At 44.7% G+C, this 21185-nt stretch overlaps 1 protein-coding gene across 1 annotated transcript in view; it reads left to right on the plus strand.

Moving 5' to 3' along the window:
* Positions 1–11708: 11708 nt before the first annotated feature.
* Positions 11709–21185, plus strand: part of LOC144136397 (cell adhesion molecule DSCAM-like) — a 118265-nt gene continuing 108788 nt past the window's right edge. Inside the window, exon 1 of the mRNA XM_077668682.1 lies at positions 11709–12232. Coding sequence (XP_077524808.1) covers positions 12046–12232 — 187 coding nt within the window. The 5' untranslated portion in view covers positions 11709–12045. The remainder of the gene's footprint in view (positions 12233–21185) is intronic.

The following is a 21185-nucleotide window of genomic DNA, read 5'->3' on the forward strand; positions in this document are numbered from 1 at the left end:
ACGAATGGCCTGGAGGTCGTTCATCAGCAGAGAGAAACAAAACATGCCTCTGGTCTTTCATTGCCGCTACTTTTCGGTAAGCTTTATCAATGCGAGCACAAAGGTGAACTGCTAAGCGCTGGCAATGCAACATATCGGAGCTGTAAAGGCTCTTGTGAAACGGAGGCCAAGTCCGGTGAACATGAAGCTTTATTGAGTTGTTTCTGCCTATGTGTTCTTTGTCTGGCCTCTGCATTATTGTAAAATCCTTAGTGCAAGGGCAACAAAAGGTTTTTTTTTTTTGCATGGTACAATTTCAGCGGCGACGCTTTGAATGATGCGGTACTGTGAACGTAGATTTTAGGTTTTCGATCAATAGCATCAACCTGCGATTGCAACAGAGTGAAGCATTCGGCTATGTTCTACTGCTGAATGTGAGCTTTAGTGGGATAAATGCAACTGTGAGCAAGAAGGCGGTTAATGCTGCCACATAGGACGACTCTTAAAATTCTGCCATCGCACATCTGCTGGCTGTAGCTCAAGAGGGAGCTCGAGCTGCTTTATTCCTGCTGCTTGAGTGCCGCTAGCGCATAATGCGGGTACAAGGAGCGAATGCCCCGTAACTTCCGTCTCATGGCAGAGGCAGAGACGTCTTCCTTCCGTTAGGTTTCCCAAGAGTCTAAAACTTCCCGAAGTCGACGCGGCGTAGTGGGGAAGCGGAGATAAGGCTGAGGTGGGTTCCGACAGAGTTCCGGACAAGTACGACATTTCTCTATAGCGTTTCTGGAAGCAGTGCTTTGCTACTTGTCCAGTAGCCGAATTTGTAAGAACGAACCACAAAATAGAAACATTGCTTTAGATGGGCGCGCGTGTTATTGGAGTTGTTCTTTGTGGCGAAGAGAGCGCTTTGAAACCAATTCAGCCACATTATCTGAAACTTTGAGGTTTAGTTTGTTGTGTATTCAGCCTTCAACGTTTCAAGCCGCATGTGCGTTTAAAACAGATGAACGCTCGAATACATTACGCCAGGAAGTAACAATGCAAGACTGTGGGAACATGCGATAAGAAACCTCACGCCTCAGACGTTTCTGAGTGAGCCTGTTTTCTGGTGTGTTCTATCTTTCTTCTTTTGTGTCCCGTGTTCCGGAGCGCTACACGGGCGCAGTTTTCGACAGCGCTCCTGTGTGCGTCTCTTCGCTGCGTCCGTGTTTTTTTTTTGGCGCTGTTTTAATGTGAACTGCCTGCAACTCGCTCAAGCTCCTACATTGACAAAGTAAACTACGCTGACTGAGGCTAACTAAAGATGGTTGGCAGTAAAACGGAATGAACGATGAATGGCGGGTATTCAGTGATTCCGGCGGCTTAAGCACACAGGCTCAGGAGAGTTGGAAGCTTGGTAAACAGTCGGTACAGAAAACGGAAGAGCCGGCAACTACGCATGAGAGGATCAAGACGTCGTTGTACAGGAATAATTACTCACATACCAACAGCACCTGCACTTTGCAAGCGTTCCTTACTTGGCACTCGGCATGAATAACAACTGGAGCGACGTAGCTGCGCCAACCATGTTCAACGCAACAACTCTACGCTAGTAGTTAGGCTGTTCGCTATTGTCTGTCTGGCTACGCTAAATGAGTGTTGCACAGTCAAAGTGTTTTCGAATCCTCCTGCCCAAATACCTCCAAGCTCAACATAGGAATTGATATCGCTGTTTTTTGATCGCCACTCACTCGGAGTGGCGTATATCTTCGCTCGCTGGCTGATGCGTCTTGTCGCGTAAAGTGTTTTTGAAGATTTAAGTGTGGTTTGAGAATAGGAAACGGTTTATACGTTGATGAAAGCCGTACAATGTGTGAATTGTGCTGTGCATGCTGTTAGTTCTTCGAAATTAAATCATGCAAAACAGGACTAAAATTTCAGCCTGATTAGTTTGATCATCATGTAAAGGTGCAAATAAAAGTAAACAAACCACTCTACTTCATTGCAAAAAAAAAAAACTGACTTGTTTCTTTGTCGAAACTGGCAACAGTGGCATGTGCAGGCTTGTAGCGAATTCTTGCGTACTTTCTCGTGTATCTTCATGTCCAAAAAAAAAGCATGAATGCAATTAGTACAGAATAGCGTGTACTGTTTACACACGTCCACACCTGCACGTACAATAAAGTGAAATGAAACATAAAAATCAAAACGCGCTGACCAGAAAAGAAACAAATGACGTTTCAGCTGTCATCGGCCTTCTTATTCAAAATAGTAGTGAGAAAAATTCTCATTCAGACGCCGAAACAGCGTTTTTTTTTTTTTGAAAAGTGGATGCCGGTTTTCTAATGTTCGATATTACTCGCACCGAGAGACGAACTTTTCTCTAACCCTCGAGTTGTGAGGCGTTTAAAAACAGACAAATTAAAATCCATGCCTTGGGTGACGAAAGACTGTTGAACAGAAACTAATAGTTCTCCTAGCCGCAGAAAATAACAGTATAACTCATTCGCGCCATCCTCAAACATGCTTATGTTGTTTGGAACCCCTATAAGATCAACCAACTGGAATCTGTGCAAAAGAAGGCCCTGCGCTTTGTTTGCAGGAGATATGACATGCATTTTTCGCCGTCTACTTTTCTTCCCCAACTAGGCCTCGCTACTTTTGCCGCACGTGGTCATCTTGAATGTCTCAATTTTATGTACACTTTAGTCAATTCACCACATTTTTCTTCGCTAGATAAATATCTGACATTTTCAAAACCTTCATCTATAAGGACCCACCATGCCCCAAGCATTTCGCCCTTTTATGCTCCCACTAACTTCTTGAAGTGCAGCTTTTTCCCTTACACTACTGAAGTGTGGAATTCCTTAGCAGGTAACATCCGTTCATTATCATTAGATGAAGAACACTTACAAGCCTGTTCCTAATGTTTTATGATTTCTTTCTTTACTTCTTAGTTCTTTGTATTGTTGTTTCCTTGTATTCAAGCCCACTCCTGCAATAGCCTGTCTAGAGGCTGCAGTGTGTGCAAATAAAATAAATAAAGATGACTTTCCTTAAAATAAATACAATAATTGTAGTCGAATCTGTGTCATATCAGGTTAAAAATGAAACAAGGTCGAAAAGTATTCGCTCATACGAATCAAGGCCGCTACCCTCAGTTTCGCAACTAGCCAGATTTTCATTTCAATGTCCGAAAACAAAGGGTATACCGGAATTGACTTCGCAGTGTATCATTTTACTGACCTTAATTTAGCTTTCTGGGATCATTTAAAGAGAGGCTGCAGCGAAAAAGTAAATAAATTATTTTAAAAATGTTTATTTGGAGGTAAACAGGTAATTATAAGTTATGGAAATGTTGAAGTACAGGCAAAGCCACCACGCCGTTCTAGCTGATTACGACCAGATGCTAATTTACGCCGTGAAAAGGCATCGGAGGCGAGGATTACTTTGAATGAAATGGCCGCTGAGGATCAGGCGTTACCCTATACGCAACTCTATTGGGCCCAGAAAGAGTCCACAATTCAACGATATACGCATATTTTGCTGGTTGTGACGCTATTGTACTCTAAAAAAAGTTAAATGCACGTCAAATGAACGTACGATGATAACAGATGACCCTCTATGTAATTTTTGTTGCAGACTTTAAAACTGGACATTTTTCACAACATAAAGCGCACTTAAATTTTGGAGCCTTTTCTCGCAATCTTTCCCAACGTAATCAAGATTTCCGAGTCTGTTTCAACAAATAACAACCCGCGTTTTTCAAAAGGCCGCTCTGCGCATGCGCGCCTCTTCTGCTCCAGCTCCACAGGTTGAAAAGGAACCCGCCTACTCCTTCTGCCCATTCGCGGTTCATGTTAGTGAAAGACTCATGCGATAGATGGCAGCAGCTCTCAAGCACGCACGCGCGCGCACACACACACACACACACACGCGCACACACACACACACACACACACACACACACACACACACACACACACACACACACACACACACACACACACACACACACACACACACACACACACACACACACACACACACACACACACACACACACACACACACACACACACACGCACACACGCACACACACACACACACACACACACACACACACACACACACACACACACACACACACACACACACACACGCAAACACACACACACACACGCACACACGCACGCACGCACGCACGCACGCACACGCACACGCACACGCACACGCGCACACGCACGCACGCACACGCACACACGCACACACGCACGCACACACACACACACACACACACACACACACACACACACACACACACACACACACACACACACACACACACACACACACACACACACACACACACACACACACACACACACACACACACACACCGCTTGCGTCTCCTACCTGCCTTTGTTTTCAATCAGTAGCAGACGAATTTTCGCCACTCCTCAGAGGGCGCCACATCTTGTGAAAAATGCGGATTTAGGATCCTCTGTTTTTAGAAATGCGTATCATTGTGTAGTCGCTTTCCTGTGCCTGCCTGAAACGAGCTTAATTTGTGAGCACATTTTTTTCGAGCAAAGCTTGAAAGGATATGAAAGCTGTGCCTATCATGCCCCGAAAGCCCTCCTCATCGCTGTTAACACGGTGGAAAATATCACTATCACCTTATGATCCACTTTGGCGAAAACACGATCGAGTGCACACTCCCCCAACAAAGCGTTTATCTTTGTTCCAAACAAAAAAAAAATACAATTCTTTAACCTGAGCACTTGTTCACCAAGCCAAACAACGTAATGTTAATGCGATGTGCAGCCCGTATTTCCGCTCGACTCCTTCGAAAGCATCGCGAGCCTTTCTGCGGGGTTTAAAATGCGGTCTTTGTTGCCCAGCTGGGAGCCTTAAAGAGTGATGCTGGCAGCAACTTTGTCGTTTCATGTAAGGAACCTACTGTACTCCTTTCGGGACTCCTGGGCATGAGCTCATCGTCGCCTGCAGTGTCGGCGTTTTGCCAGGGCACGCAATTAGCGAAATGGGCACCGGGCTTTCCACGAAACCCCTGCGCTCAAATGACGCTGCAGCATTAACTGTAGTACACGTATTATCTACCACGGTGGCCCTCTAAAGAAGCGTAGCGCTCGACCGCCTAGCGCCGTGAGGTCAGCCCTATAGATTCATCAAAGCGCTCGTATCTCGAACATCTTATACAGGTTCTCCTTGGCTTCGTGTTTGATACCAGGTTTTGTTCCCATGTGGCGCTTTGTTTAAACAAAAATGGGTTCGGAAGTTTTCAATTTCGGAACCTCAAATGGTGAAGTTTTGGCGGTGAAAATTCGGCCTTGTTTTCAGTAATTTCAGACATTTCGTTAATGGTCTTGTCGCCTGCAGCTACCTGCCTAGTCCATCAATTCGGGCACGCGAGTTTGAGATACAATCTTTTTGTCACGCGAAGCACCGTTTCCAGCCGAGGTCCCCAGTTTGAATTTTGATTTGTCTTTTATCGTGCCTTAAAATTATTTACTCATTATTATTAATTTTATAAACAAAAGGAATAATCCCGACAGATGGAGTATGGCTTCAAAAATGTAATGCACTCGCCAAGTAAAATTGTTCAGACTGCTCCTGGAATTAGTCTCTGTTCTTGAGTTTAGTCTCGTGCTGTGTTTTCGAAAGCGTTTATGATGCCATGTGCCTCACGTCGACGAAGAATAAATACGCTTTTTAACAGGCATATTTGCTTGCCATAGGAGGTGGGCGGACGAGATTAAGAAGTCTGCAGGCATAGGATGGGCGCATGTGGCAAAAGACAGGGTTAATTGGAGAGATATGGGATAGGCCTTTGTCCTGCAGTGGGTGTAGTCAGACTGATAATGATGATAGTGATGATGATGACCAGAATGAGTTCCATGTAAATGCTTAAAAGGTTTGTGGTCAAACTGCACGAACATTTGCGGTTGCACATGAAGCAGGTTTCCTGCAAGAAGAGTGAAGAGATTTCTTCAGACGTATGCAAATTCGTCTTTTTCTGAAGTAAACTTCTTTGCCCGTCTTGCTCCGTTGTGTATGAAGTTTCAAGCATCCCTTATATTTTTCTGCGGCAAATGGCGGCCGCGCCTTGTGCCCGGTGCTTCATGCATAATGTGGGAAGGTTGTGTTTCTTGCGAAATATATAAATGAACACCGAAGGCTTGGACGAAGTTACTGTATATAGATTGCTGCCTAGTGTTTACTGCATTTTATGCATTCGGCGCCTTTCTGGAAAGCTGTATGGTGTCTTATCACATCACGATAATAAATATACGCAGCACAGTACTACACTTCGGTATTGCGCTACTAAAGTCTCAGCGCGCTCACCCCTTGCTTTCAAATTCATTAGTGACTGACTGCTCATTGCACAACAGTGTAATTTTTGTCAGCCGCACTTCAGTGTGACACAGTGCAAGAATTTCGCTGCTTTACTGCTTACTGGTTGCTTTATTTTTGTTTACATTAATGCCCGTATTCATACCTCAAAGGCGCTTTTAGAATAAACAAAACGAGAGCATTGAGAATAACATGTAACGCTTCAGGAGTTCGCTCCTGCTCGGGAACCTGTTTTAAACTTCCTGCTGCACTTTTTTTTTTCACAATTTCAAATGTAGAGGAGAACAAAGGCGACAAATTTTATTAGGCATACGCTGCAACCGGCGACACAGCGAAGCGAGACAAAAAATAGACAGTGTTTTTTGCGAGCGGCTACGTTGTCCTCCGCATGTCACGTATCTGAAGTCACTCTGTAACCGGTATTCTTCGCCGTCAACGTACCAAAAACTGTTCAGTTCATCACTTTTTTCCATTTTTTTTCTTCCTGAGCTTTAACGAACATCAGAGCTTTTGTCATTGTGTGCACGAAAGAGACTACTGTCAGGCAAAATGCGCGCGCTAGCGGCGCTAGGCCATTAGGCCGTCGTTTGCTGCGGAAGCGCGGAGGGCTCGGTTGCATAGCTGCAACGCCGCACGTGGGGCAGGCGGAGGGGGGGGGGGGGGGGGCGCAAAGCACGGCACCGGGTCCGTGTAGAGACAACGACGGACTAAAGACAAGGGAGAGAAGGGGATGGCGCGGGAATGAGGTTTCTGCTGGCAACAATGGAGTGGCGCGCACCGCGGTCTCCCGCCCGCTCTGATTAGTGGGCCGCTCAAGTTTGCGGGATAAACTGGGCGCTCGAAGCGCAACCTTAGTGAACCGTGCAACCTCTCCGCACGAAGATATTTCATTCCTTCATCGGATGGTCGGTCTCACTCCCAACTATTTCACTGAGGATCGTAACGGGACACTTTAAAGACCACCTGAGCTGGTTTCACTTTATCTTGGTCTATAGTGTCCTTTTTTATTTCTTTCAATTTAAGCTCTCCATGTGAATGCCCTTACAGAAATTTATTTAGACAGTCTATAGACTGGCCATTGACGTCTGTATACAAAGTCTATAGATTTTCTATAGACAAACCCTAGCGAACAGTCATAGACAATTGAAATCTTTTAGTCAGTCTATAGACAATCTATAGAATTATGGCCATGCACTTTTAGTAGGCTTTAGCCTATACGCAGTCTGTACACTATGAACAGACAAAAATATCTATAGGAACGCAATAGAGTCTATAAGAATGCTACAGAATGTCTATAGATCAATTTTAAAGGGGGGGGAGGGGGGGGGGCATGGAGGAGAAATGCCCGCATAATTGCGGATAGCGGTTGGACTGTATTGTCGTCTATTTATTTATTTTTTCGGAACAAGAGAGATGCATCGTGCTGCGATTTTCTCGAGGAGAAAAAACAGTCTACACCAGCGCAGACACAGCGCGAGCGAAGCGCTTCGCTTCGTTATGATAAGGCGGCATTTGTGCACGAGCAGTTTAACAATGAAGCCACATTTTGCGCGATGGACGAGCAATGGACGCCGGCTGCCTTCACGAGTATGGTACGCGTGTCTTTCTAAACAAAAATGGCATCTTAACGACCCGAGCAGGGGCCACCGAACTCGGAAGAGTCTGCAACGGCCCCATTCAGGCTATTTTTAAGTGCGTAGAGATTCATAGTTCTAGCTGAAGCGGAATAAAGCAGAGCCACAGCGTTGCCGTATGGAGCAGAATTACGAATGTGAACCACGCGTGTCGTCTGTGGTGCCCTCCTTTTTCGGAGGCTCCCTTCTGGGGAAACGTAGGGAGAAACAATGTGGTTCCCCTAAAATGTCTCGGCGTCTCTGTTCTGGCGAAGGGCAATTATGAAAAGCGCTGTTCCCGAAAAAAAAAAGAAACCGGCTTCATTGTTTCGCTTTTAATGGAGCAAGGGGGCGCGTAAAATTTATTGATTATTTTAAGAACGAATAAGCGCTTAAGTCATGATTCCCTTCTGGAAGTGAACGAAGCATTTAGTCAATAACGAATATGTTGAAGAAAAAAAAATGCTGCACGATATTAACGAGAACTGCAGAAATCAGTACATTTTTGTTACCATGTAGGAGCAGCTCTTTTTTAGCTGTGAGTATATATCGCATGAATCATAAAGGAAATATGTCAGAAAAGTTGGCACGTATAATAATGTGATCAAGCGGAAAGCACCTTCTTCGCGATGGCGAAAGTCTATGTTTGTGACGGTGGTTAGCTCTGGGGAGGATATTAAAGACCGAGATCACAATATAGTTTCTTTCTTATCGCTTCTTGCTTCAGTACCTACCTCGAGATTAAATAACTTCTTTGGGTGTTACATAATTTTTGTGTCTTGAAGTGGCACTTAAAATTTTTGAAGTATATTTAGTAAGCATTCCTCTATCTTTAGGCTTAAAGTATAGCCAGCAGAAGGGCGATAATTTATTTCGAAGCCGAACCCTTCGAATGTTCTTTTTTACGTTATGTTTTTGTTTTTGGCCTTCCCTTTGGTTCGAAAAGAAGTACGCCGCGACCAAAACTGACAATAGCTCTTGTGTATTAAGCTTGATTGATTTTGCGGGAACGGTGGCCAGACTTTCTTGCGTGGAACACTGTATGCCGAAATACATAGAAACTGGCGAACATGTGAAGGACATGAACATTTTATTTATTCTGCCAGATAATGCTTAGTATGCCGCATAAGGTATGTGCCAGCATCGAAAAGAATATACAAACGAAACACATTCTACGTTTAAGAAAAGCGCGTACATCAAGCGAACAAAGTCAGGCACTGCGCTTCTATAGTCATAAATTTCTTATCACAGCTTTGCGACGACTGGCGCACTAGGAAACGCCAGTAGCACATGAATAGAGTTTCCACAAGCGCCAACTTTGCTAATTTTATTTCAAGATCGCCACATACCGCCATGTGAAGGACATGAACTTTTTATCTATTCTGCCAGACAATGCTTAGTATGCCGTATAAGGAATGTGCCAGCATGAGAAACAATATACAAACGCAACACATTGTTAGTGTCCTGCTTGAATTACGCTTTGAAAATAAATTTCTTATTACAACTTCGCGACGACTGGCGCTCTGGGAAACGACACGTAGCACCTAAATAGGAGGCCCACAAGCGGCAACTTGGAGAACTTTATTTCAAGACTGCCACATACCGCCATTTTCAAAAAGTAACCCGGCCACAATGGCCTCGGGAATAGCGCGGCTGTCAGCGAAGTGCGAACGTTGCGGTTGCCAGCCCTTGTTAGCAGCACGACGGGAATCTGGGCCATAGCTATTTTCTTTGGGTGCCAGCCCACGCAGGCAACCCTGGAAACGAGGAGGCGCACTCTACTGCTCGAGCGTACGTCAACCGAGCATGTCAAACAGTCGAGAGGGACTGCGCGCGGGACAGACTAATCACCTACAATTAAATCACGCTGCACTACAGAGAGGAAATGCTCGCATATCCGCCACTACACCGCACCCTCACGAAGGAACAACAGACTATATGGAGGCAACTCCAGTCCAGAACGTTTCCTTCACCAGCCTATCTGGCACTAATACACCCGGGTCAATACAAGCCCGAATGATCTCTTTGTGGGGCTCCGAGAGCAAACTTCGAACATATACTCTTCATATGCCGAGAACTCCAACCACCATCTCGGTGGAACCTCACAGCCCTAGCAGGTCGGGAGATCGCGGTCTCTAGCTCAATGCCGGCCTCACAGAAGAGGCTGGTGGAATGGGCATAGAAGGTCGCCAGATGTCATGGACTGATGGCCGCCAACCGATATTAAGAACAAAGCCAACCAAACCTCCCCTAACGCCTTGATTCCCTTACTTGGTTCACCAATAAAGTTTTTACCTACCCACCTATCCTATTCGGGATGATAACAATTCGCCTCTTGGCACGGAAAACCCTAAATGTGGCCTGGATACTTTTATCAAAGACAGTGTGCCTTTTTTTCCTGCTTTGTGATGCGTCGCCAAGCATGTCTGACCAACTCGGCCAAATGGTTGTGTTGATTATTACTGCCTGCAGCTTTTCAGATCAGCGTGTTTTTCGGAAAAAAGTGACCTGAAGAACGAAGAGAGTGCAATTGATCACGCCGGCAAGGAGCCTATAATTTCTACCTGACACATGCACCTTAAGCAGCATCGTAAGAGTTATGCAGAGAGGCAAAAGCTAAGAATAACCTTTTAAGCTTCTGCATGAAATGTCACAAGTTTTTCTTAACATCCATGCGCAGCCAGTGAAACTGAAGGAAAACAATGAAAACATCCTGCGAATGGATGTTTTCATTGCCAGCCAGGTTTCATCAAGAACCATCACCGACCGTTTTTGGAACAATTCTGCGTCAATAGAGTCAACTTATCTATCTTCTTACTTCATAGACTTTCTCTGCAAAAGAGCATGCAGTCGGTCTTCTATATTTCCCCTCTATCTCGGATCGTGCGCGCCTCAAAACTTCCTACAGCTTTTGCATGCAAAGATCAGAAGCTTTTCCTCTGTTCATATAGATTTCCGAATATAATCGGGACAAAGCTTCAAGCCGCAGCGCGCCCAAGAAAGTCAGCCAAACGCCTCATCAATAACGGCCACGCGTCTTTCCCACGCAGTTTCCCTCAAACGAACCTTTTTATCTTTTTGGTTTATCCCGCGCCCGCTTGCGTTGCCGAGACCAGCGACTGTTTCCCGACTTTGCGAGGACGAAACCAGCGCCGCACTCGCTACGTGAATCCAAACAGTAATTCATCAAAGATCGCCGCAGGCGGGGAGAAAGACAGGCTGAGATTAAGAACAAGAAGGCGATAAAAAGAGACTAACGAAAGTGCAGACTGCGAGAAAGTGCCGAGAAGAGTCAAAGTGAGGAGAAGTAGAAAGAGGGGGTCGTGTGGAGAGCAAACTGAGTGTGCTGTCAATTGCAGGATACGCATTCAGCGGGGCACCACTTGCCCCTCCGTATACAGCCTCCCTTCCACTGGGCACGCACGAAAGTGGCAAAAAGGGGAAGAAAGAAAGTTATATATATATAAGCAGTTTCGTTTGAAACAGTGATGGGAAAAAAGAGCCAGCGGGTGGGAGGTGTGGGGGTGTGGAAAGGAGGCGCTCTTGCGACACACCACCGTCCTCGACGACGCGAGCAGAGTTAGCTATAGCTATGCGGTGCGCACCCCTACGCGCGCGCCGCTTTTCTGTATACCAGTACACCCGCACCGCGGCTGTGGCAGCGATCGATGGCGAATAGCCGCTTTGCGGAGCGGCAGCACCACTCGACAACGGCGGGTGCCGCTCACCGCCCGGGACCACGCCGGCAGGCGTGGAGGTGCCGTTCGTTGGCCGCTCTGCCACCGACGTTGCCGCCGCCACCAGCGCTCCCACGGCGCAGCGCCTAGAGCGCGCGCGCGCGCGCGCTCAGTCGCTCCTAGGGACGCGCCGGCGAAAGTCGCTCCCTCGCGACATCCATCTGCCGCGCCCCAGCTCCTTCTCCGCTAGTTTTTTCCTCGGGATAAACTTCCCCCGCTCACTCAACTCTCCACTCGCCTCGCGTTAATCAGACTCGTCAAGAAAAAAAAAGTGGAGCGGAACCGAATTCGGCCCAATCAACGGCTTTTCTATTACTTCCCACTTCTTCCTGATCTGTCTATTTTGAGTTAACAGTCGTGTCATGTCTTTCCGGCAAAGAAGACGTGACCCGTCGCTCGCATCGCTGCGACTGCCGGCGGCGGCTTCTCTGCGGAGTCGACCGAGAGGAAGTACTGAACTGACCTGCGACCTTGTGCGGCTCGCCATGATCGCCGTGATCTTGGCGCAGAGGCCAGGATACTGCTTCGGGGACGACCACTTTGCCAGGGGTGAGTTTTCCAAGCTCCGCACTTCTCGTGCGTGTTTTCGCTCACAGCGCGCTGGGTGCTTTTTTTTACACGTTGGCAGCAAACGCTCTGAAAAGTTAAATCCTTGCTCCAGCTTCACGTCCCATATCCACTTAAAAACTAAAAAAAGGGTTTCTCAAAGGGTTTGCCTGTCAGATATATTTTTTTACTGCTTGAGAAAAAAATGCACTCCTAGGAATTATTGGTGCTGCCTCCTTTAGGCGCGCCATTTCCTTCATTTTTGCTGGCATAATTCAAACCACGGCGACGAATTTGACTTATCACATGCTGTCCCCTTTAAAGTAAACGGGCAAAGGTAGATACTGCGACGTCTTGCATCACAGAAAACAGAGGTGAAAACGCTTGAGAATGTTCAGCGGCCAAGTAGCCCGTCCAATCGCTCACTTTTTTGTTAAAGTAAGGTCGTTCCTTGTTTTGGTAGCAATCGTCTTTTTGATAGCATTTTTCACGAAATCCGCTTTGAACAAAACTTGCATAATTACGGTGCCAGCCTCTCAAAAATCGTAGGACACATACAACGCTTAATAGAAGTATTAATACTTTGAGATATATATTATGTATATTGCAGCTTAGTTTCTAAAAAAACGGATTTTTTAACTGATGTTCTCCGCGTTCCAGTGCAACAATAAATAAAACGGAAAAACGTTTGAGCGTATTTGTTTTCTCGTAATGAAAGAAAGAGACATGGTAGTCAAGTTTCAGACAAACATAACTCCCCCAAAACACGCAAGTTGTAACCCAGTTAGAATCATCAGCATTTTCAACTAAGACTTCCTAATGTCTTAAGGCAACAGTTTAGTACCACACACCTCTCTGAAACGACAAGACATTGTTGGTAAAATACCTCATTTGTCTTTGAAATCGCTGCTTATTTTAAACAATAGTGGCCCACTAGGTGTCCGTGGATTGCTTGGCCAAGTTTCTGAAGGAGCGTGCATATGGCTGTTTTGCATTTTTTTCAAGCTACTTCGCTGCAGACGCATGGACTGCCCCGGCTATTTCACATGTAGCCGTGTTTCAAGGCTTAATTCAGTAGGGCATAATCCTTAGTTATTGTAAGCCTCACTTACATCTGTGTTCCTTCTGTTTACAAACTGCACAAATAAACGACAACAGCTACCTTACTTTAACTACATGCCTAAGGAGTGTATTACAGTTTCAGCAAAAATCCCCATAAACGCACTTTTTAATGCGCCCTGGCTGGCTATCTGTATAGTCCTTCTGTATAATCCTAAATGTTTGTGTACCAAACGTGTGTGAAAAAAGCACGTAACTAACTTTTGCAGAATAACAAATCAACCTTGGATCTCTGGGAGCGAATTCTAGTTGAAATTTGCAAGAACGTAAAAAATTTGGATCCTTTTATCGCTTGTACATTTCTCCAGCAGAAGTGTGTGGTACCTGCACCGGTGTCGATCGCTTCCTTTAGGAAAAATATGAACACCAGGACAGCCTTTGCAGCAGCGCAATGAAGCATCCGCGCTGTTCGAGAATTGACGCAACGCTGATATTTAGAGGCGCTTAGTAACTAAAGAAATTTGAACGAAAGTCATGTTACCCAAGTTGGCTCTATTTTTCTCACCATATCAAGAGCCCTTACCAGGAACCGCCCAGCCAGTCCCACTAAGCCTATAGCGACCTATCACTTTTTATTCCGCTGTAATTTGGTCATTCACTTCTATCCTTACGTCACGAATGATGTAAGCATAATATTTTTTAATGTTCAGAACCATGATCTACGTGGCGGCAGCTAACAAAACTAGAATCACTGGTAATGCATTTAGGTGCGTTCATGACTTACCACTGCCCTGGTTGGCATAAACTAACATTCGTATGATTTGAGACTTTCGGTATTTAATTTTTGGCACCTGCATTTTATATATTTCTCGGCTGAAAATATTAAACGATGATCCTCGTTTTATGCCTTGAAGACAAGCGTCTGGTGTTTTCGGAACTCGGAACAGTTGTCAAGCGGGGCCCAAACACGGCAATATTCTCTGACTAGCTTTTATAGTGTGTGGTTACCTTGTACGCTGCAGAGGCAAGTATTCTCTGGGTGGTGCTTTTCCCAAATATGCCGTAGGGCTGTCTCAGTAATGTAAACTGGACCAGTCAGTATTTTAGTTTTAATGATGCTCATGCCAGATTAAGCGAGTTTAATCTCATTTTAAAGGGCGATGAAGTACCTTTTTTAAAGCCCACCTCAGTCCAGCGGAATGCAAAAAACAAAAAACTCATTTATTGAAGATTTAGTGTTTGTCACGCACATATCGGGCCCTAAGTTTGGAGTGCTCATTTTTTCTCTCCCGCTGCTTCAAAGTTTATGCTTCCCGGTTCAGCATCACCATGCGGGACATGAAGAAACGACTAGCCCACAGCAGCAATAAAAAGTATATTGCTTACTAATTTTTCCTACCTTTAGTTCAGATTTTAAGCTGAGTTTAAGCTAAAAATAAGTGAAGTGCGTAGGACGACTGACTGAAAGCTTAAAAGTCAGTAAAGATTTCATGGGGCTCTAGGCCGCTCTTTGCGCAAGATATTTTGCTCTTGTACTTTTATGTGCTATGAGACTTCATGCTAAGCAGGACGTAATGACGAATCGTAAACAATTGGAAAGAAAACTACATACCAAAGATCATTATGCCATTATGCGCACTGACTTTTTGTTTTATTTTTTATGAGTGCAATAAATCTTTTCCTTTAGCTCAAGTATTTGCACTCGGCAGCCCTGCAGCCAGCCGGAAGATCTGAATACTATCTTTCAATTTTGAATTGCAATATAATGTTTTGTGGTATTCATGAAGGAAGAGAACGGCCACCGAAATCAACGAGCATAGATGAATGTTTCTATTTTTTTTTTCAATTTGCGAAACTGACCAATGGGAGATCAAATGTGTAATTATTTTATCGTTTAAAGATAACTGATTAGAAAGCCGAATAAACAAAAACGACCAAATGCCACCGGCGGTGCGATCCGAACACAATACCTCCCAATAATATAAGGTATATTGCCGCCTGTCACCCTGAACCTTGCGTAACTTTCGGTATGTTCGGCGAAGATGAAAACTATTTTATTTTATTTCTCTGCAAATAATAATAATAATAATAATAATAATAATAATAATAATAATAATAATAATAATAATAATAATAATAATAATAATAATAATAATAATAATAATAATAATAATCACCCCCACCATCGTCATCATCATCAACCTGACTACACCCACTGCAGGGCAAATGCCTCTCCCATGTCTCCCCTTTGCTTCTGCACCCACCGTATACCCGCTAACTTCTTAATCTCATCTGCCCACCTAACATTCTGTGGCCCGTGCTACACTTGCCTTCTCTTGGAATCCACTCTGTTACCCTTAGGGACCAGCGGTTATCTTGCCTTCGCATCACATGCACTGTCCAAGCCCGTTTCTTCTCTTGATTTCGACTAGGATGTCATTAACCCGTGTTTGTTACCTATCATTTTTCTTTCGATGGCTCGCTGCGTTCTCTTTAACTTTAGCTGAACCCTTTTCGTTAGCCTCCACGTTTCTGGCCCGTAGGTGAGCACCGGTAGGATACAGCTGTTGTACACTTTTCTCTTGAGGGATATTGGTAAACTGCTATTCATGATCTTAGAGAACCTGCCATATGCGCTCCGCCCTATTTTTATCCTTCTAGTTATTTCCCTCTCATGATCCTTAGGACTGCTGAGGTTTCCACTGAGTCGAAAGCTTTCTCGTAATCAATGAAGGTTGTATATAGGGGTGAGTTATATTCTGCGCATTTCCCTATAACCTGATTGATAGTGTGAATATGATCTGTTGTGGAATATTCTTTACGAAAGCCTGCCTGATCATTTGGTTGATTAAAGTCGAAGGTTGCCCTGACTTTAATAGCGATTACTTAAGGAAATAACTTTTAGGCAACAGACAGTAAGCAGATCGGTCTATAATTTTTCAATTCCTTGGTTTCTTCTTTGTTATGAATTAAGATTATATTTGCGTTCCTCCAAGCTTCTGGTACGGTCGAGGTCATAAGGCATTGCGTATACAGGGTGGCTAGTTTTTCTAGCACAATTTCCCCTCCGTCCTTCAACAGATCTGCTGTTACCTGATCCTCACCAGATTGCAATGGCGGCCTGTCCGGAGCCAGAGAACCTTAGCACCTTCCGCTGCGTCACAGATCTGACCGCCACCTTGGTCATTTGCTCCGCAGCCGTTGGGGACTGGAGGCAGAGGGTTAATTAGTTACAAGTATAGACAGTACAAGGGAAAATGTAGCGCACGAAAGGCACATGATAACAACAAAATATAAACACTCTGGGGTTCCACGGTTCCTTTTCAGTCATTTAAACTGCGCGCGCTCTCTTCCAGTCATCTTGGTCCGTGAGATGCGGAATGTGATCGCTGCGGCGATGACTCCATGAGGGCAGCGAAAGCAGCGCTTCGGAGTACTCTGGCGGGGGCGCTGCTGGTGCGCGGTCACACTGTCGGCGGCCAGCGCGAGCCGTCGGGATGTAGTACGTACAGGTGGGAGCAGGATGAAGAGAGAAGATGGAAGTGGCACCTCCGGTGATGGAATATCTGTCTGGCGTGAGTGGCTGCTACGCGAGCAGCTAGATTTTATGTACTGCTTCGAGTTCTTACTTGTGCCGCTTCGTTCGATTCGCGTCTCAGTGTGTTTTTGTTCTGCCACGCTCAGGTGCTAGCGCCCATTTTCTTGTAGCCTTAGCATTGCGCTCTCGAGAGCCGTGACGGCATGATATGATCCGCCCTTACGTTCTATAACGTGCCCCTTTGGAAGCGTCGGTTTGATCCAGAATAAACCGGTAGCTTTTGTACCGACTGCGGGTGTCGTCGGCCAGGATCATGGCTCGCGGACCCCGTTTCCTGGAAGGCGAAGCTTTCAACACATTGGAAACCGCAGTATCTCCAAACAACTCAGCTGAAAACAAGAAAAATGAAGGTGATAATTAGAAAAAATTGCCATGTAACGAGTTCCAACTCTGCACAGTTATGGGAGAGAATCTGTAATTGACAGCTGTATTTGCAACTTCATAAGGAATGGCACGGAATTTACTTTAATTAAAGCCGAGCACATTCGACCATACCGTAAATCATTAGGCTAACCAAATTCCATGAATTTTGTCAGAAATATACGCTGTACAATATAAAATATACAGCAAACATTGTAAGAAAAAAGCAGGTGCATAAATGATTAATCCCATCTATACAATGCTAGCTAAAACAATATATTCATTAGTGCAGAATAAAGGTGTAGGTAGATTTGGTCCGAGTTATCAGGCTGCGTAAACTCACACTGTCACGACCGGCACTAGCGCTTCCACGAGAATAAAAGGAGTTTTCTTATTTATTTCTGTCTTTAAGTTGAGTGGATTGGCAAGAACACGCGTATGGGACAACTCCATTGTCTCCATGTGGCCATAGCGCTAGCCCCAGGGCAATGCGACGAGTTCTGAGGAACAAATGATCGTGACAGTGAGGTAGAAACAGGACATTAGGCAGAGTGCTTTGCTGCCATGCGTTTACGCTTTCTTAGTGCTACACTTTGACATTTGTTGAGAAAACAGTTATCAGCAGGAGGTCTGAGCTATTAAAGACACTGAAACTGCCAATGTTGTAACTATGAACTTCCATATTGTTTTTTGCGGATACCTTTGCTACTCGCATAGTTTTTTTTTTCCTTGTTCGCATTTACGGTAACGAATGAAAGTGAAGTTTCTTTCTTGCGTTCTCTGATTGTTTATGTACTGATTGCGATGTCCTGGTTGAGGAGTAGTACTACATGATGCTTCGCTCGTAGCTCATGCAGCTGTTGAAGTAGTATATCCTACCCTGACGTGTGCAGGTTAGGAATGTTTCGTTAGTCATCGCAGTTGTTTGCCTCAAGTTTTTTTGGACGCGTGTTCTTAGTTAAAATAAGAACGTAAAGGTGTAGGGCTACACAGCTTAGATTTCTATGATACCCCGAACTTATGATTCCCGAGTCGTTGGGCACCAAGAATAGAGGGGATGCAAAGCACGCGAGAAGCGTCCACAGCGCACAGGAGAATGCTTTTCGAAAGCTCTCTCCATCCTCACTCTTTGTTGTTCTCCATGCGTAATCAAATTCGAAAACGACGCTCCAGTGCTCCAATCCGAAATCAGCGTACCGCACAGCACTACACCAGAAATTAAATTACTAACCCCGCTGGGAACGGGCACTGCTGGCAGAAAAGTAAAAATAACGGGAAGAAAAGCTATTGCGTGATGTTTCCACATTCAATGGATGCTTGCGCAAAGGTTTCAGATTTTTTTTTGTTCCTCAACGAAAAAGTAAAAGGAAAGATATTTTTTTCGCGAAACACTTTATTTGTATGGACCGGTGCAACATCGACGCCAGTAAATCAAGTTGTAAGGCACGTTATCGAAACCAACAAGGACGCACAGCTGGTAGTCACCCGTTTTCTAACATGGATGCGGGCACTTCCGCTGACGGGGCGGATGCCGCTAATGTTTTGATTTTTTAAATGCAGTTTTTATAGCCTCAGGGCATTAGATAGGGGTTGTTTTGGATTTCTTCATTAGGCCTAATCTTTTTTATTTGTACACATCATATATGCAAGGGGAAATCCCCTGCCCTACCTGCTGCAGTACACTGGAAAATTGTTTTGTAAACTGTAGTCATCTTACGGGAAACCTCCAATACTAATGTAGAGTCACTGCAGCTTATTCGCCTTATTGCATTCTGCTATTTTAAATTGCACACAATAATTTCGGTAAAACATCCGGCAGGTATCGAGAGAGTACATTAGAAAAGTTTAACCTCCAGTGTGAAAAGGTCTATGAGAGATGCTTCTGACAAGTGTTATATATTGGAACGTAGTGAAACGTTCGGAACGAGATTTACTGGATTCAGATGATAATATTCCAAACACTCAAATCATCGAACATGATCCTACCCACCGCGGTGGCTCAGCGGTTAGGGCTCTCGGCTACTGTTCCGGAGTACCCAGGATCAAACCCGGCCGCGGCGGCTGTGTTTCGATGGAGGCGGAACGCTAAGGCGCCCGTGTGCTCTGCAATGTCAGGGCACTTTAAAGATCCCCAGGTGGTCGAAATTATAGCCCTCCACTACGGCACCTCTTTCTTCCTTTCTTCTCTCAGTCCCTCCTTTAATCCCTCTCTTACAGCGAGATTCAGGTGTCGGCCGATATGTGACAGATACTGCGCCATTTCAACCAATTCAATTCAACATGATCAGACTTTGTACATGCTCATTATTACGGTGAGGCACTTAATGAAAGGAAGTGCTAGAGAACGTCGTTAGCAGAATTTCACTTACGGTTGTCTTGTGTTTATGTAGAAATATGCGCCATAATATGGGTATGTGTGTGCGGTGGGGGCAGGTTAGGTATCGCAGTATGCTGAAATTGAAAAAAGCAACGTTTTTGAAACCCAGTAGATATATGTTAGTGTAATGGAAGACATAGATTGGTATTGTTTGACGGTACCAGTTACATGCATGCATTCCCGTATTCTTGTGGTTATCAGTAGGATGACAGCCTAAAAAAATGGTGTTTTGTAAGTCAGTAACTATATGTCGAAGTGACCATGTTCCAGCGAATATCGCAAGAAAAGAAGCTTTTCTAAAATTTATATTTGAAATTTTACGGCAGAGTAGTCTTCCCTACAGAACAATGGCACGACACAGACTAAAAAAATTGGGAAATAATATACCTGGCGTGGGCACCTACTTTATTTAATAAGAATTACTCAAGTTCTGCCCCAATCTGAATAAAAAAGAGTAAAGGGAACTGGCACTGAAGTTGACAGAAAACGCTCAAACCTGCTTGTGTTGTCCCCCTGTGAAATCCCCTGCTACAAAGTGATGAATGTTCGCAAGCAAGCCAAGTTATGTGAGGCGCTGTTAAGCTAGCACCGTCAACTCAGTAAGTCATATTTTAAACTGACAAAACAACAAACGATGTGTTCCCGACCAAGACTCCCGCAACACGTCATCTCTTCAGAATTAATTACTTCAGTTCAGGCAGTCACGAGAGACACCAAGTAAACTCGTTTCCTCGCCTTCGGCGCCTTGCGGTGGAGGAAACTCAAACATTGTCGCTTAGGCATCCTCTTTAGTTTTCTGCATGTGGCATTCTCAAGTTAAGCACAAAATCATTTGTGAAATGTTCGTAATTCTTAGAAGTACGCCCCATTTTTCTTTGTTACTTGCTTGAGTGGGGAAGGTGAAATGTCGGCACTAAACGAAACAAACTTCTGTAAGCGCATGGCAAGCAAGGAGGGGATATTGATGGGCACCGAAACGTGCACTGTTTTTTCACCTATCCCTTGAAGCCAACTATTATTTTTTTATTGCTGCCCTTTCACTTTCAGCATCACGCGATTTATTATTCCCAAAAGACGGTAGCCCCCCCCCCCCCCCCCCACCCCCCCTTACATTATTTACCGACATCATGAGACCATATTCTCCTTGGTGCGTAAAATGTTAATTTGTCTACCGACTAGACAAAATGCGTATGCAGGCTTTGACGTTCATAATAAAACATATATATTTATATAGCATTTTTTAAACGTGGTGTTGGTAATCAGTCAGAGGTCATTTCTTATATGTAGGCCATGAGAAAGCTGTTTCTGAGGCACTTTAAAAATAAAAGCTGGAGCAACAGTGAAGAATAGTTGACGGAAGTTTGAAAATGCAGGCAGTGAATTCTTCCTGAAGACCCACCACAAGCATTTTCGGTAAGGCTTGTTAGCAGTCTGCCAGGAACCCAGTCAATTGTCAAGACACTGTATGGACCGCCTCTGTTTGCTTTCGTAGTCTAGGTTTCATGCAACCGAATTTAATTGCATAAATATTAAGCATGTGCAGTGACATATATTCCTGTCAG

The sequence above is a fragment of the Amblyomma americanum genome, chromosome 6 (genome assembly GCF_052857255.1).
Source record: "Amblyomma americanum isolate KBUSLIRL-KWMA chromosome 6, ASM5285725v1, whole genome shotgun sequence".
Taxonomy (NCBI): Eukaryota; Metazoa; Arthropoda; class Arachnida; order Ixodida; family Ixodidae; genus Amblyomma; species Amblyomma americanum.